Source organism: Pteropus alecto, unplaced genomic scaffold (assembly GCF_000325575.1).
Source record: "Pteropus alecto unplaced genomic scaffold, ASM32557v1 scaffold34, whole genome shotgun sequence".
In the NCBI taxonomy this organism is placed as follows: Eukaryota; Metazoa; Chordata; class Mammalia; order Chiroptera; family Pteropodidae; genus Pteropus; species Pteropus alecto.
The window spans coordinates 4,808,068-4,824,156 of NW_006435763.1; the positions used below are offsets into that span (position 1 = coordinate 4,808,068).

General features: G+C 54.1%; 1 protein-coding gene across 1 annotated transcript in view; it reads right to left on the bottom strand.

The window, feature by feature from the left end:
- Window positions 1-16,089, bottom strand: part of ABCC6 (ATP binding cassette subfamily C member 6) — a 47,411-nt gene that overhangs the window by 24,192 nt on the left and 7,130 nt on the right. The window contains exons 7-14 of the mRNA XM_006910939.2: window positions 14,899-15,030; window positions 10,618-10,821; window positions 9,220-9,397; window positions 6,458-6,619; window positions 3,823-3,915; window positions 2,084-2,287; window positions 798-944; window positions 8-80 (exon numbers count right to left, since the gene is read on the bottom strand). Of these exons, the coding sequence (XP_006911001.2) occupies window positions 8-80; window positions 798-944; window positions 2,084-2,287; window positions 3,823-3,915; window positions 6,458-6,619; window positions 9,220-9,397; window positions 10,618-10,821; window positions 14,899-15,030 (1,193 nt within the window). The remainder of the gene's footprint in view (window positions 1-7; window positions 81-797; window positions 945-2,083; window positions 2,288-3,822; window positions 3,916-6,457; window positions 6,620-9,219; window positions 9,398-10,617; window positions 10,822-14,898; window positions 15,031-16,089) is intronic.

The window sequence follows — 16,089 nt, forward strand, 5'->3', positions numbered from 1 at the left end:
GAGGGACTTGAATCCACCGCCTCCGGGTCAACTTCTTCCAGGCAGAGGAAGGCAGCCAGCCGGTCAAAGGACACCCGGCCCTGGGGACACCAAAGCCCAAGGTCACGCACGCCAGAAGGGCAGAAAAAGAACTCAGGCTTCGGGCGTGGGGTGCCTCAAGATGGTGAGGGAACTTCCCGTCCATCAAGCTCTGCTCGTGCGCAAGGCATTAGTGCAAAGCTTTTTGGGTGACAGAGAATGATGCGTATGGAGGCCACCTCCTTGCTCCCAATTAGCATCACTGGTACAACCCAGCCGCCATTCTGCAGACCGAACCCAGGAACAGGATGGTTGGTGGCCTCTGCTGTCATCGGGCCATTATCAAGAATGATTCCAGACGTCGTCCACCTGGGGCGCCCTCTCTGCTCCCACCCCCAAAGCCCATCTTTGGGAACGAACCGGGAGGCCGCTTAAATAGGGACGGCTCGGCTAGGCGAATGCCCGCTCACGTTCGCCGCGTCCGAGGAGGCAGCACGTGCGCAGAGAGTGTTCAAGGGGGAGAAATGGGATCCCGCTGCCTCGTGTGAAAGGGACGCGGAACGAGCTCTCGCGCGTGGGTGGCCGTGTGACTCACGGGCCTGCGCCGACGACGGCTCCCGCGGCCGCTTCGTGTGTTTCCCTCCCTGTTTCAACAACTCTTTCTTGCTCCCTCTCTCCATCCTCCCGCTGTCAGCTGAGGGTAGGTGGGTGGAGACCGGGCCCAGCCTGCTGCACCCCGGCAAGGCCCCTCCCAGCGGCCTCCCCTCCCCCAGCCTCACCTGGACCACGGAGTGGATGGAGAAGGGCAAGAAAGCCTGGGCCTTGTTGAGGATGCTGAGGACCGTGAGGGTGACGAAGGCTTTCTCGGCGTCCACGGCATTCTCCTGGGCCACCAGAGTATGGACAGCGAACACAACCAGTGCCACCTGGGTGAGATGCGGGGGGTGACATGAGCTGCCGAGTGTGGCCGGGGAAGCCCGAGCCATCAGTGGTATCTCTAGGGTCCGTGTGCCCCGCCCCCCTCGCCACCCCCGCCAGATCTCCCTTCGAATTCTGCTATTGATGAGGGCGGTGCGTGCGCGGCCCACCCCCTTCCCCCCACCACTATCAGTCTCAGAGACTCTTGGATCCAGGCATTGGGGACACTGCAGTTCTCCATCTCATTTCGCGGTTCTAGGCGTGGGTGGGACTCGTGATTTGAGAATCCCTTGGAAATTGTAGTGGCAGCAGCGGTCGAAGGTCCTAGGTATCAGCGGCATCTGTGGTTCTAGATGTCACTAGGGGTTGGTTCAGTTCTAAGTGTTGGTGATGTTTCGGTTCTCAATATCATCTGGTGTGACAGTCACTTGGTGTGATGGTCACTCTATGTGACAGTTGTCTGACGGTTACTTGGTGTGATGGAGGCCCAGTGATCGTACCTGGGGAGCCCTCACGGTTCTTAGTGATGGTACTTGTGGTTCTGAGTGTCCATTGTGTTGGCGACATCCAATGTCAGAACAGATGGCCCTTGGGAATCTAGATCCTTCTGGAAACAGTGGTCAAGGCCCACTCGTTACCAGCTTGAACGTTTTATGAAGAGTTTGGGTTTTATTGTGGACGCAGCAGTGAGTCATTGTAGGTTTGTTTGCAGTGGCATGACTACGAAGCCACGCTTTAGGAGGCTAATCCGGCAGGAATTTGTGAAATCACTCAGAGGAAGACAGGACAGGCGCTGTGCCCAGCGAGGGGCTGCAGTAGGGTGAGCCTGGGGTCCCACCTCTGCAGCTTCCTGCACCCATTGCCAATTCCCCACGGCAGTGGGAGCCGCAGTTCCAGGAGCCTGGAGCTCAAGACCTTACGTGGGCCACTGCCACGTTCAGGGGAATGACCTGACGGATTAGCCAACTCAGCAGAAAGTGGGGACCCCTGAGAGAGAGCAGGGCCCAGGAGGGGTGCGTTTTGATGGACGAGGTGGTCTGCAAAGAGAGGCTCCAAGATCCAGGGGCTCTGCCTATACCTCATCCCACCCCCTGCACCCCACCCCCAACCAAGACCATGCTCTGCAGGGAGACCAGGGTGACGTCACCAGAAACGTGGACACTTGGAAGGACACCAGAGACACAGAGAAGAGGAGCCCGGAGGTCCTCAAGGCGCCCAGCTCCCGGCCTCGGATGCGCAGGACTCTGTCCAGAAAGGCTCTCTCCCAGCCGTGGCACTTGACTGTCCTCATGTTTCTGAGGATGCAGCTGGTGAGCCGCGCCCGAGAGTCCTTGTGTCTCATTTGCTCCTCCTGGGACCAGAGGGAAGAGAGGGGAGGGGACAGGAACAAGTCTAGAGTCCTTCCCTCCAATGGCCGCGCCCCCCGACCCCTTCGGCAAATCCTGCTGCTTCTATCTCCAAACCAGGCGCGAGCCGTCTGCTTCTCGGCATCTCCGTCCCACGGTCCTGGCCCGAGTCACTGTCACCTCGGCCTGAACCACTGCAGGAGCCTCCTCCCTTTGTCCCCCTGCTTCTGCCTTCACAGGGGAGGATGCGCCATAACACAGGGAAGCCCCAAAGTGCAGGGAATAGAGGTAGGCCCTGACCAGCTGGGGGGGGTGCAATCAGGAAGGCTTCCTGGAGGTGGGGGTGACGCCCTGACTACCTCAGAAGTGATGTGGAGGCGCTGAGCACGTGGAAAAGGGCTAGGTGGGGTGAGCGGGGCAAGAAGGAGAGGACAGCATGGCGGGGAGGACGTCCAGGGTGTCATAAGAGGGTGTGTGCAGGGGCTAAGACAGGGAGGTAGGGCCATGTTGGGACTTGCAGGTCAGGCAGAGGGTTTGGGGGCCACCGTGCTTCATCACAGAGGGACATCGTCAGAAGGGCGGCTGTGTGGACAGTGTCTAGAGGAGGCCAGACAGGAGGCTGGAAAAACAGGCTCTGTGAGCCCTCCCTCCCTCCCGCCCTCCCTTCCAAGTATTTATTGAGCACCTTCTATGCACCAAGCACTATTCCAAAAGCTGAGCCTACAACAGTGAGCATCTCCTGCCCCGGAGAAGCTTTCATTCTAACTAGAAAGAGACACTAAATGGAAGGGCCAGGTGTATCCTATGGCAGGTTAAGTGACAAGTGCTATGGAGCCAAACAGCACAAAGTTGCCGAGCCGCAGGAGGTGGCGGGGAGGGCGCGTTGTGCCGAAACCAGGTGGTTAGGGAGGGGAGAGAAGCAGACAAGACTTCTGGGTGAGGGTGCGCCAGGCGGCGGGAACGGCCAGTGCGAAGGCCCTGGGGCGGGAGCAGACTGGTTTGAGGATCCAGGGAGGGTAGGGGAGGTCACGCAGCGAGCGAGGAGAAAGAGGTAGGAGGTGATGAGGCCGCATCGCCGCGGGCAGGAGGCCACCGCAGAGTGCTGGCTCTGACACCGAGGGAAATGAGAGACGTGAGACCTGCGTGGTTTTCACGGGTCCCCTCTGGCTGGTGTGCGAAGTGGCCAGGGTGAGGGGCCAGAGCAGAAGTGGGGACTCAGCGAGGGGTCCCTGCAGTGGTCCCAGGGAGGGACAGTGGGACTTAGAGAGCCTAGGGTGAGAAGGGGCCATGTCGTGGATGCACTCTGAAGATGAGGCCACCCGAATCAGCTGACGGAGAGGGTGTGAGAAGAGAGAGGCATCTAAACTGACCCATGGTTTGAATGCCGGAGGGACAGAGCTGCCACCCACCGAGATGGGGGGACGTGGGGACACAGGTCTGAGTGACCGGAAGGACTCACAACGCGGCAGGGCAAAGCCGGGCCCACCCGGCCTCTACCCGCCCCATTTCCCTGGCACGTCCCTTCTGTCACATGCCAAACCTGATGGCGGTTCCTCTTCCTGGTGATGAAGAAGTTCAGAGGGAGGAGGCTGAGGAAGACAGCGATGGCGGTGAGGGCAGAGGGTCCTAGGAGCTGGAAGCAGAGGGGAGGACATCACGAGATGTCCCCGGGAGCCCAGCGGCAGACCCCGAGGGATTCGGCCAGGGGTTGGGGGTGAGGGACTCAGATTTGTTTGTTTCCTAAGGCAAGGGAGTGTCGGGGGGTCTGATGAGGGCAGCCACCAGGTTACGGGGACCAAGACTCGTGGGGCAGACACCTAGGAGGAGACGCCTGCTGAAGATGGAGACCTTACGTCTCAGGGAGTGGAAATGACCCACTTCGCACGATGTGGGGTGTATGTCCGAGACAGGTCGTGCATCTAGACAGGAGGGGCGGGGGAGTGGGGAGGGGGCATGCCTAGCCAGAATGGTGAAGTCAGACCTCTGGAATCAGGATCCGGGTTCAAATCCTGACTCTGACACTTACTCATGTGGCCTTGGGCACGTGGCTTACCCTGTGTAAACTGCAGTTTCCTCGTCTGTCACATGGAAACAGAGGTGTTCCCCACGGCCAAGAGTGTGTGCTCATGTCATAGAGTCAGTGGTAACCCTAGTGTTCATTTCGCCCCTGACAAGATTTAGCAAATAAACCCAGGAGGCCCCGCCGCCCGCCCCAGCTAAACTAGGATTCCAGAGAAACGGCAAGAAAGTTTTTAGTATAAGCATATCCCATGGAATATTTGGGATATACTTATACTAAAAAATTATTCAGTTTACCTGAAATTCATATTTAACTGGACATCCTGTATTTTGTCTGGCAGCCCTTCCCCCAACCACCTGGGAACTTTGGGACAGATATGTTCCCTTCTTAACTCTGGTTTCTTTACCTGGTACATATAGAGGTAGTGGGGTAAGATAAATGATTTTTAAGTGACTGTGACTTTTTGAGATTCCCCTTGAGGTCGTTTGAGCCCATTCTCTCGGCAAAGGTCACTCGTCTCAGGTCTGTGGGCCTAGGTTTCTCCTCTCAGCCAAAAAGAGTTTTCGAATCTTTTGACAACTCAAGCCGCCGGTTTGTTTCATTTATGCGACAATGGCACCGCCTAGTGGCCTAATAGAGAAGTGCCCAGAAGGCAAACACCAGCCATCTCAGCCAGGGCTGGGAAAATATTCAGAGAGGTGTCAGCAGAAGGTTAAGCTCTCTCCGGCAAAATGCCATCGTTTTGTAAAAAGGCTTCAAATGCTACCTAGAGCAACCCCAACGCCCAGCCTTCCTTAACCAGGATCTCGGGGGTGACCCTCTGATGTTAGGGATTGTCGGCCAAGACGCCGGGAAAGGGCTGGCTGTGTCATCTGCAGCTTCGCTTGGCTCGTGGGTCGGCCTGCTAACTGCCCTGCATTCTCCCAAGTGTCCTTCCTCCCTCGCCGGGTGGAAGCTGTGGTAGAGGAACATGATGACCCCGTGCACGAGGTGGCCTTCGGGAGTGTTTCACACTCACTCACGATCATATGCCATCGATGAGCCCACCCCGGGGCCCGCGAACGGTGGCACATGGGCTAGGTCCCACCTCCTGCTTTTGGACGGCCCATGAGCTGTTCCAAAAAAAAAAAAAAATCCTCATGGCTTTTAAATTTTTAAATGGTCGAAGGAAATCGAAAGAAGTATAATTTCGTGATGTGAAAATTCTGCGATATTCAGACTGAATCTGTGGCCACTTTTGCACTGGAAGGGACAGAGTCGAATAGTTTTGAGAAGGACTGTATGGCCCTCAGTGTCTAAAATGTTTACGATCTGGTCTGTTACAGAAAAATGTGTGAGCTTCGCGCTCACCCCTGGAGCAGAGCTGAGGTGGGAACTTGAGACGAATCACACGTCCCCTACCAACAAGCCGACCCAACACCTACGGGTTACAGCTGTGTGCCAGACACCGTTCTCGGTGTCTCATTTCATACCAAACATCGAAGGCAGGGGCGGTGTTGCTCATTGAGATCCTCATTTTACAGGTGAGGAAATGGGGCGCAGACAGGCTATTACTCGTGCAAGGTTTTTATAACTGGCAAGTGGTAAAAGTGAGATTTGAAGCCTGGCAGTCCCACTCCAAAGTCTGTGACAGAAAGAAAAGGGAGAGAGGGAGAGAGAGAGAGGGAGAGAGAGAGAAAGGAAGAAAGGAGGAAAGAAAAAAAGAAAGAAAACCCTATGCCACAAACTAGATAAAAGAAAATCAGAAAAAGTTCTGAATTTTTTCTTTTTCTTTTTTTTTTGGCTACATGGCCACTTCACACTTTTCGAAAACTAGGTATCCTATTTTTTCCCCTAAGATGTTCTGTCTTTTTTGATGATGGTGCTGGTGTCCTAGCGTCACTGGTAACTTCCGATAGGTTTCATCTGTCTACTGGGTACCCCGATATGGCACCCAGAAGTGTCAATGTCATCGTCATCATGTTACAGATGGGGAAACTGAGGCTCGGGGAGGGCGAGCACCCTGCCCAAGGTCAAGTGCGGGCCGTCCTCATCTAAGATGTTGCCCATTATGTCAGTCCACAGTGTGTGCAGATAAAGACAGGACGAAGAGAAGAGGAGGGCGGGGAGGGGGGAAGGATTCAGCTCGAACCCCGGCTCCCTCCGCCCAGCACACCTGCCAGAGGTAAACAAAGCAGACGATGATCCAAATGAGTGGCAGCCACAGCCCATTGAGGTACATGACGCTCTCGGTCACCCGCTGCACATCCACAGACACCAGGTTGACCACGTCCCCAACGGCACTGGTCTTTCTGGAGCCGCTGGACAGAGCCAGGACCTGGGTGGGGCAAGAGGAATAAGATGTGAGTCAGGGGAAGGACAAGGCAAGGTGGGTGGGGGGAGGCAGGGAGGCCCGAGGCCCACCCCGCAGGCCTGGGTCTGAGCGGTGCTGCCCCTGCTGGCCAAGCCAGGTCTCTTCACCTGCCGAGCGTGCGTTCACTCTCCTGTAAATGGGCTAATAAAAATCTCCTAGGCCAACCTCCCAGGGCCTTTGTGAGAATCTAAGAAGTTGTCAAAAAATGAAAATACTTGGAAATCTCTAAAGCACTGGAGCAATAAGTTAATCGCATCACACATAAAAACCTTGGATCCGTGACGATCGTGCTGGTCATGTGCTGAGTGCTAGCTAGGTCCCAGGCTCTGTGTTCAATGAACAGTTTCACCATTTTCTGTGGTCCTGGCATAGTTCCTTCAATCTAAAATGCCACGAACAAAACCCTCTCCGTTTTTGTATCATGACGGAAAAAAAAAAAAAAATCAATGCCAATTAAATTAAGGTGCATAAGACACATCTTGATTTCAGAAGAGTTCAAGTGAGATTAGAATCAATGAAATGCAGCGTTACGAACCCCATTTTACAGCTCAGTAGACTGAGGCACAGAGAAATCGGCCGACTCGCCCGAAGTCAGAGGGTTTCTAAGTGGCCAGGCCAGGGCTGGATTCCAAGATGGCTGAGGCACAACACGGGCTTGACAGGGCGTTACGCTGACCCCTGCGGGCATTTACGTGCCTCCCGGACACTGACCTGGTCCTCTGGCAGTCCGAAACCTGCCCTAACTCTGGGGTCATAGCGGACCCCTTCCAGCCTGTTGAATGCTAAGTTCTCCTTGCAATCTTCCCTCCGCTGAGTGTGTGAGGGAAGGAGCTGGGGAGTGAAGGAATCTGAGTGCAGAAATGCTCCCAAAAATCTTCAGCTCTTTTCTCGAGCTCTTGCCGACCCAGGCTGAGTGCTGGGAATACAGCCGCCAATGACATGGGGGGTGGTGGTGGTGGGGGGTCACTCTCCTGGGAGTGAAGACAGAGGGGAACAAAAATAAAGACTCCCGAAGTTCGCTCTGTGATGGTAATTACGACGAGTGCCGTGAAGACCTGTTTCAAAAGACAGGTTTTACTATCATTCGGGTCCAGCGAGGCCCGCAGATCGGGAGGTGGTCGTTATTGACAAGACAGCTTTTCTACTCGTGGGCCTCAAGCGGGGGCCACTGCATGCGGTGGGGGGCCACTCGGGGAAGCACCAGCGTTGGGCAGAGGGAGGGGCGGGAGAGGTGGGCGGGAGACCATACTGTGGTTTTCACAGGAAGGAGAGTCGGGCAGGGTGAGCAGGTTTGGACTGGCATGTTTCAGCCATTCCAGCAGGCTCTGGGGCAAAGTCCCTAGTAGAGAGGTGATTAAGGCAGGGGACAGTAGCCCAGAGTGGGACAACCCCATAAAGGAGGGGTTGGGGGACGGGCTCTGGATTGGCTGGTTTGCGTCTGAAAGGTATGCTCTCAGGTGAGTCATTTATTTGCCATCTCTAGAAATTGGCTAGCCGAGGAGGGACAGTCCCTCCAGGGTCAGTAAAGCCCCTAGATGTCAAAGCACCAGATGCAGAAAATAAGAAGCAGCCCAGGGAGCAGAGTGGGGTTGGACCTCATCAGGAGATGAAGGTTTCCCCGATGGGGCAGGGCGGGGGGGTAGTGGGGGGCAGGAGGGGGAGCGGTGCCCTCAGGCCATCTTCCTGTCAGCTTCAGCTCAACGTATGGACCCATGAGACTGCATGGGCCACACACACATAGCTCCAGCATGCTCAGGGGACGTGGGTCTGAAACACAGCAGGCAGGGCAGCATCGGGAGCCACCCGCATGCTCATTGAAGAGCTGTCCCATTTGCCCCCTTTTGCCCCCAGGTGACACAGCTCAGATGTGAGAAAAGGAGATTCACACGAGACAGAATGACCCTGGCTTGGATGCTCCAGACCCCACAGGAGCCAATGTCTTTTACAGCATTAGTCTCATGGGTTTCACTTCCAGGGTTCCCCAAAGGGACAAGAGTTACTGCACAGAGAGAAGCTCAGAGCTATGGCTTGCCACCAGCCATTCCTAGCTCTCTGGCAGGACTTCTAGCCCAGATGTAATTTACCAATGGGTCAGGGGACATTTGTACCATAAGTAGTGTTGCTGGGCAACATAGCTGACAGTCCACCTTTATCTGGTTTCCACACAGCCCGAAGGCGAGCCCTTTATCCTCATGGGGGATGAGTGGCAGTTATTTACAGGAGATGTTGTGGAAAGGGTGTCCAGGCAGTGGAGAAAGCAAGTGCAAAGGCCCTGAGGTGGGAGGGTGCTTGGCGTGTTTGTGGCTAGAGCAGGGAGAGCAAGAGAGGAAGAGGTGTGTGACGCGATGAGGTTGGAGAGGTCCCAGGGTCAGATCATCCAGGGTCTTATGGAAATAACCAAGGAGGTGAGAGTGTAGAGCAAGCAGCTATGAATGAAGTAACAAATGAGCATGTTTTCAGACACAACGATATTAACGGTTCAGTGATGTAACTAACCCTTCCTGGCTGGACCATGTGCACGTACATCGGGGCAGGATGGAGAGAAGGGAAAGGCTGAGGCTCACCTTTCTGTACACGAGGCCGGTGATGGCTGTTCGCAGCCTCATCTGCAGCACCTTGAGCCTGTACATGTGCTGCTGCTCGAAGAGCGTTTGCAGGCAGGCGGTGAGGAACATCAGCACCGCGAGGAGGTAGCCCTTCCAGCCCGGGGTCTTGGGGTCGCCAATAAACTCCAGAAAAAGGCTTGTGGGAGAGGGAAGGAGAAGGTGCAGCCGGTGAGAGAAAGCACCCATGGGAGCTGCCTCTGCCCAGGCCCGCCCAGGTCTGGAGGAACAGACGGTGTGGCAGATTTTTTTTTTAAATTGTTTTGCGAAAATGGCTACAATTGCGCCCTGTCCACGCTCATTTCCAATGGGCCTTGCAGCTCGTCGATCCAAAGGTGGTGTTTTCATTCCCACCTGTTATGGGCTGAATTGTGTCCCGTGAAATTCATATATTAAAGTCCCAAACCCCCAGAACTTCAGCCGTGTTTGGAGACGGGGTGCATACGTTAAAATGAGGCCATTAGGGTGGGGCCTTAATCCAAGATGACTGGTGTCCTAGTAAGAAGAGGAATTTGGGACAGACAAGGAGACACCTGGACAAATCATGTGAGGACACAGCAAGTAAGCGGCTGTCTGCAAGCCAAGGAAAGAGGCCTTGGGAGAAACCAAGCCTGCCCACACCTCGATCTCAGACACCCAGCCTCCAGAACTGTGAGAAAACAAATTCCTGTCGTTCAAGCCGCCCAGTCTGGAGTACTTTGCTGTGGCAGCCTGAACAAACTAACATGCCGCCCCTTGAATCTGGGCTGACTGTGCAACCAGCTTTGGCCAACAAAACACGCTGCAGGGAAAAACTGTGTCAGTTCCGAGCCCAGGCCTCAAGGGAAAATGCAGCTTTTGCTTGACGTCTCAGAATGCTGCCAAGCGGCCATGTGAACAAGCTGGAACTAGCCTTTTGGAGGATAAGAAACCACGTGGAGCAGAGACGTGCTGTCCAAGCTGAGACCATCTAGGACCAGCCAGTCCCCAGCCGACCCCACAGACACACGAGTGAACCCCAGACACATGAGGGAACTCAGCCAAGAAAGGAAGAGCCACCCAGCTGAGCTCAGCCCGAATTGCTGACCCACATTATCCTAAGTAAATAAGTGGTTTTAAGCCCCTCACTTGGGGGCTGTTTGTTACACAGTGAAAGCTAACCGATACAGTCAGGTTAGAGTCCACTTTTTCCCTCCTGGAGGTCAGACACTTTCTCATTTGTTTTTGTCCTTCCTCAGTATTCTTTTGCCCAGCCTCCAGTGCCCTGAGCACCAGAGGTGTAGGCAGAGGCAGGCGAGCTGAACTCCCCATCCCCAGCCCTGGAAAGACACCCATTAAGGGACCACCAACCTTAGCAAGGCACTGAAGGCCTAAACCTACCTGAGGAGCTTAGGGACAGTGAACCTGAAGGCGTCACTGATGACGAGGCTGAGGGTCCCCAGGAGGAAGGTGGACCAGAACACCTGCCAGATGGCCCTGAGCAGCGGGCCTCTCATGCTCCCTTTTTGCTGTAGGAATATCTCAGTCTCAGAGGCCTCCTCATCACCGAGTCCTTTCCTTTTACACGCTGTTGCCTTGGTGTGCCTAAGGGGACAGGAGACATTGGCTCTGGGCCCCTGCAATAGCCTGAATGTTGTGCCCCCCGCCCCCCAAATTCCTATGTTGAAATCCTAACCCCTAATGTAATGGTGTCAGGAGCTGGGGCCTTTGGGAGGTGATTAGGTCATGAGGATGGAGCCTTCCTAAATGGGACGAGTGACCTTATAAAAGACACCCCAGAGAGCTGCCTCGACCCTTCTCCACGTGAGGACATGACAAGAAGCTGAGCATCTACGAACCAGGAAGCGGGCCCTCACCGGACACCAAAGCTGCCAGTGCCTTGATGTAGGACTTGCAGCCTCCAGAACTGTGAGAGATAAATGCACGGTTTATAAGCCACCGGTCTGGCAAGCCAGGTGTCATCCCCATGTCACAGATGAGGAAACGAAGGCCGAGAGGGTGACTTTGTCCGAGGACACACAGCTGAGAAGCAAAAGAACTGGGATTGGACCCCAGGTCTGCCTTCAGGCACTTTCTGATCCGGGGTGCAGCCCTCCCTTCCTCCACAGCAGCCAGCGTCAGGTGGTCTAGAGCCAGTTCAGAGCCAGTTTAGAGTGGGTTTAGAATCCTGCTGCTGTCTAGACCAGAGCTCAGGCAGCCTTGACCCAATAAGATCCCAGGCCCTTAGTCATGACCGGGGGCCACAACGAGAGCTAGGGTGAGGGACGGCGAGGAGCAGGGAAGCCAGAGGACCCTTCCTGTGTCCTCGGTCACACAGCAGAGGCAGCTGTCGACCACCCGTTGCAGTGTGGCCTTGGGCTGATTGCTTCCCTCTCTGTGCCTCTGTGTCCTCATGTGTGAAAGCATGTGGTTGGTCCCACTTTCTGTGTCCCTTCCAATTCTGACAACCTAGGGGGTTATCATAAATTTCAAGGTCCATTTAAGAGCTGGGACCTGGACCAGGCACTGGGATCAGTCTGTCCTTTACACCAGGGACCTGAGCTCCTATGAGAATCTAATGCCTGATGATCTGAGGCGGAGCTGAGGCGGTGATGCTGGCGCTGGGGAGTGGCTGCAGATACAGAGAAACTTTGCTCGCCTATCCACTGCTCCCCTCCTGCTGTGCAGCCCGGTTCCTGCACTAGTCCATGGCCTGGGGGTTGGGGGCCCTTGCTTTATACCTTTTTACAAATGAGCACACCAACTCCTTTCAACCTCCTTGCCTAGTGGGTATCATAGGCTCCCACTTTACCCAGGATGAGACCGAGGCTCAGAGAGGTGGTGACAGCTACCCAAGGTCACACAGCAAAGAAAGAACAGATATTTGAGGCCATGTCTCAATTCACAGTTTACATATTGCCTCTGTGGCCCTCACACCCCCAGCAAAAAGAAAAAAATCCTTTGGCAAGCACTGGTGGCCAGACCCTTACTGACAAGGTGAAGGCCTTGTCCCTCGTCCCTGGCCTGGCTTGTTGTTTGCTTTGGCATCTTGGAGGGCTGTGGCTCGGCCTCTCTCACTGAGCTACGCATGGCCTGCCAGTCACAAATATTTTGGTATTTGGGTCTCAAATGCCAAAAAGATGTCACCTCCTCATAGAGGCCATCCCTGACCACTCTTCCCCATTGGATCCCATTGTTTAATTCATCGACTTCACAGCCACGCTCGCTCTCTCTCCAACTCTTCCCTGTACCTGTTCGTCCTATTAGAACAAGAGGGGAAAGTTCTTGCGTGTATTTGCCCCAGCTTAGTCCGGCTCCTGAATGTAGTAGGCACTCAATAAATACTTGCTAAATGAGTGGGGGAAAACAGATTAGGTGTGATGTATGTGAAGCGCCTGACAGGAGTGCCTGGTGCATAATGTTATAAAGATTTGTCTGTCTTCCCCTCTGCCGGGCCATCGGTAAGACAAGAGCCGTTAACCTAACTGGAAGGAAGGAAGGAAGGAAGGAAGGAAGGAAGGAAGGAAGGAAAGAAGGAAGGAAGGAAGGGAGAGAGGGAAGGAGGCACGGAGAGAGGAGGAAGCAGGTAACTTGGTTTGGTGGACTGAACCTGGCCTTGGAGCCAGGAAACCAAGGTTCAAGTGCCTGCTCTGTCCCCTCTCCTCTGAGCCTCAGTTTCTATCTGCAAAACGAGGTCTCGCGTGGGACCACAAGGTGCGGTGGGGCGTGTGAGAGAGAGGCTGGGTGTGAATGGGGGACACAAGAGAGAGAGTGGCGGAGACTGTGGCAAAATGAAGATCCTGTGCCTTGTCTGATGGGGCGGCCACCACCCGGATCCACTCTCCCGTTGCTGTGCGGGGCCGTGACCCAGCACTGCCCGTGTGCTTTAAGAGAGATCAGAATTCCAGATCTTTATGTGACATCTCCAATGTTTCAAACATTGGCAACTTATAAAAACAAAACAAAACAAAACAAAACAAAACAAAACAAAACAAGGGACCCCAAAGAACAAGAGCAACGTCACACCATGTGGGCCGAGTATACCCTGGGAACCTAACTTGGCTGGCAGGTGGCCGGCCGGTCTGCGACCTCTCAGGATGACATCCCCTCCCTTCCCCGCAAAATTGCAAAATATTTCAGGAACAAAACCAAAGTTCTCTCCGCGTGTAATCAGTCAGCTCCGTATATGACTGAGCTGGACCTTCATACACCCACACCTTCCTCCTTTCTTTCTGTCCACCGTTTGTGGATTCTTAAACCGTCCTGGAGAATGTTTCTATCCGCTGATTCCAATATTGGGTGACTTTCTTCCTCATGCCGGCAGGGGAGGCCAGAACTGGGAACAAGTGGGTGAGAAACCTCCCTGTGAATGAATTCTGCTACTCAGAAGTAATTTAAGAGTGGAGGGGAAGTTCAAAAAGATATGCCTGTGGTGAGAGAGAGCGCTGCTGTTTTAATTTGCTCATATTACTCACCCCTTTTGGAAAAACAAACCCCCTTCCTTTGTGGGGCAGCCCTATCCTTCCCTGTGCAGCCAGTCCCCCACCCATGGGAGTGGCCCCTGAGAGGCACGTGACTTGAGCCAACCAATCAGAGGCCTTCCTTGGGATTTTTCTACATGGATGCTAGGAGAGAGAGAGGCGCTCTCATTCTGCGAGAATTGCTGAACTGGCACGTTATGGGACAGGCTTTATGAAGACATCGATATACAGGTACCAGGTGAGCTGAGAGATGGAGGGAAAGATTTTGGACACCACGCAAGTCCCTGGATCCAACCATGCCGAAGGGTAGACCCGCCTTCTCAGCCATGTAGGACAATAGTCTGTATTTCACTGTCTGTCTTTCTCTTGCTTCTTCTAATATGTAGAATTCAACAATCTACAGTCACCACCACAAAATCCTAGAGCATGCAGGGGAACCTTGTAACCCTCTCCACAGAGCTAAGTTACTTTTGACCGTTCCCCCGAAACACCAAGGTTCCAATGAGGTCAAGCAACTTCTCCAAGGTCATCGACTACTTAATGGCAAGGCTGCGCCTAACCCCAGGTTTAATTAATGTTAACAAGTCATTTCTCTAGAACGAGGGCCCCTAAACTCATTCCTCATAGAAGTTTCTAGAGACGCCAGAGAGGGCAGGAGTGAGGCAGAGTGGACAGGACTAGAAAGAGCTTGAAATCCTCTGGGTAACTGATATTACTTGAGCTTTTACCATTTTCGAGGCATCTGCGATGTTCTTTTCTAAATTAATTTTTTTTTTCATCTCCCACAAGCTATGGGCCAGGCACTCACGACATCCCCATTGAACAGATAAGAAAATTGAGGGCCAGGAGACTAATCACTCAGGTGAGTGAGTAATGGGCAGCATGTGTGGCCCACCACCCAACTCTCCACCCCGAGTCTTAAAATATTCCTTCTGTATCCTGCCCGCCATCCCACCATTCGAGCTCCCTTCTGGGGACCTGGAGGAGCCCCCACTTTGTTGGCGTTCTTGGGGAACCCACAAAGCACTCTGGGAGGAAATGCACCTTGAGCCTGACCAGTTCCTGCTTCGTGAGATCGGGAAGGGGACTGTGGAGGCGGAGCCCAGAGTAGGGCCGGGGCCCTATTTGGGGCCGAGTGACTCGGGGCTTTGCTGACCAAGCACCGAGCACCACGCTGACCGCCCAGCTTCCACACACTCACCGCTGGGCCGCACTGCGGTTCCTCGCCCACTGCCTTTCCAACTGGGAGACGAGTTCTTCCGAGGAGTTTTCTCTCCCAAGCGACCAGAAGTCTTTGGATCCCAGTGGTCTCCTGTAGCCCCTCCACACCAGCCTGTAAAAGAGGGCCACCCAGGCAAGCTCCCCCCTGCCTTCTGCCCCTGCAAAGTCCTGGCCTGGTGGCTTTGCAATAAATACTTGCTAAATGAGTGGGGGAAAACAGATTAGGTGTGATGTATGTGAAGCGCCTGACAGGAGCGCCGCGTGACCCTGGGTAAGTCTCTTTCTCTGTCTTCCCCTCTGCCGGGCCATCGGTAAGACAAGAGCCGTTAACCTAACTGCACCTAACGTTTGCGGGGCACTCTGCAGTCTACAAAGATCATCCCGTGAGCCCATGTGGTAGATTACTACTGACCCATTTTACATCTGAGGAAGCAAATAGAGTCTCAGACAGATTCAACGACTTCACCAAGGGACAATCTGTGTGGCAGGGGAAATAAACCTTCCAAGGAGTCAGAAGTCCAGAGATGAAAACTGTCGCTGGGGAGGAATCCTGAATTCCTCCTGGCGTTTTAAATGTCCCCACACTCCTCCTTGTCCACTGCTCCCGCCACGGGCCTCAGGACCTTTGCACAATCATGTCACCCTACTCAAACCTCCTTTCCTCCACTCCTTACCCGGTCACTTCTGATTTGTCCTTCACCTCTGGGCTTAGATGGGATTTTCTTAGAAGTCTGCTGAATGACCACCCCCCGCTCGCCTGGCCCAGTCTTGTAATGATCCCCCAATTTGAGATCTCCTGAGCTTTTTTCTTTACGATGCTTATTGCAGTTATGATCATTTGCCTTTTTAGTCTGATGATTTATTTAGATTGGCAGTTCTGTCGGGTAAAGACGGTACTTGCTTTTATCCTCACACCCTGGCACAAGGCACAAGATCTGTCACGCGAAGCCATTTATCAACTCTGTGACTTTGGGCACGTCACTTCCTAACAAAGGATGGCAATTTTCTCCCCTTAAAATGAGAGCGTCTCCCAACGCCTGGGGCTGGCATATGAGATGACAGTATGTAGTTGGCACATATTTGGAAGAGGTCATTGAGAGGAAGTGATGGCCCCTGGCCGTTGGAGGCTCCTCACCCCTCCCGTGTTCTTGGAATGTGCAGTCTGCCCGCT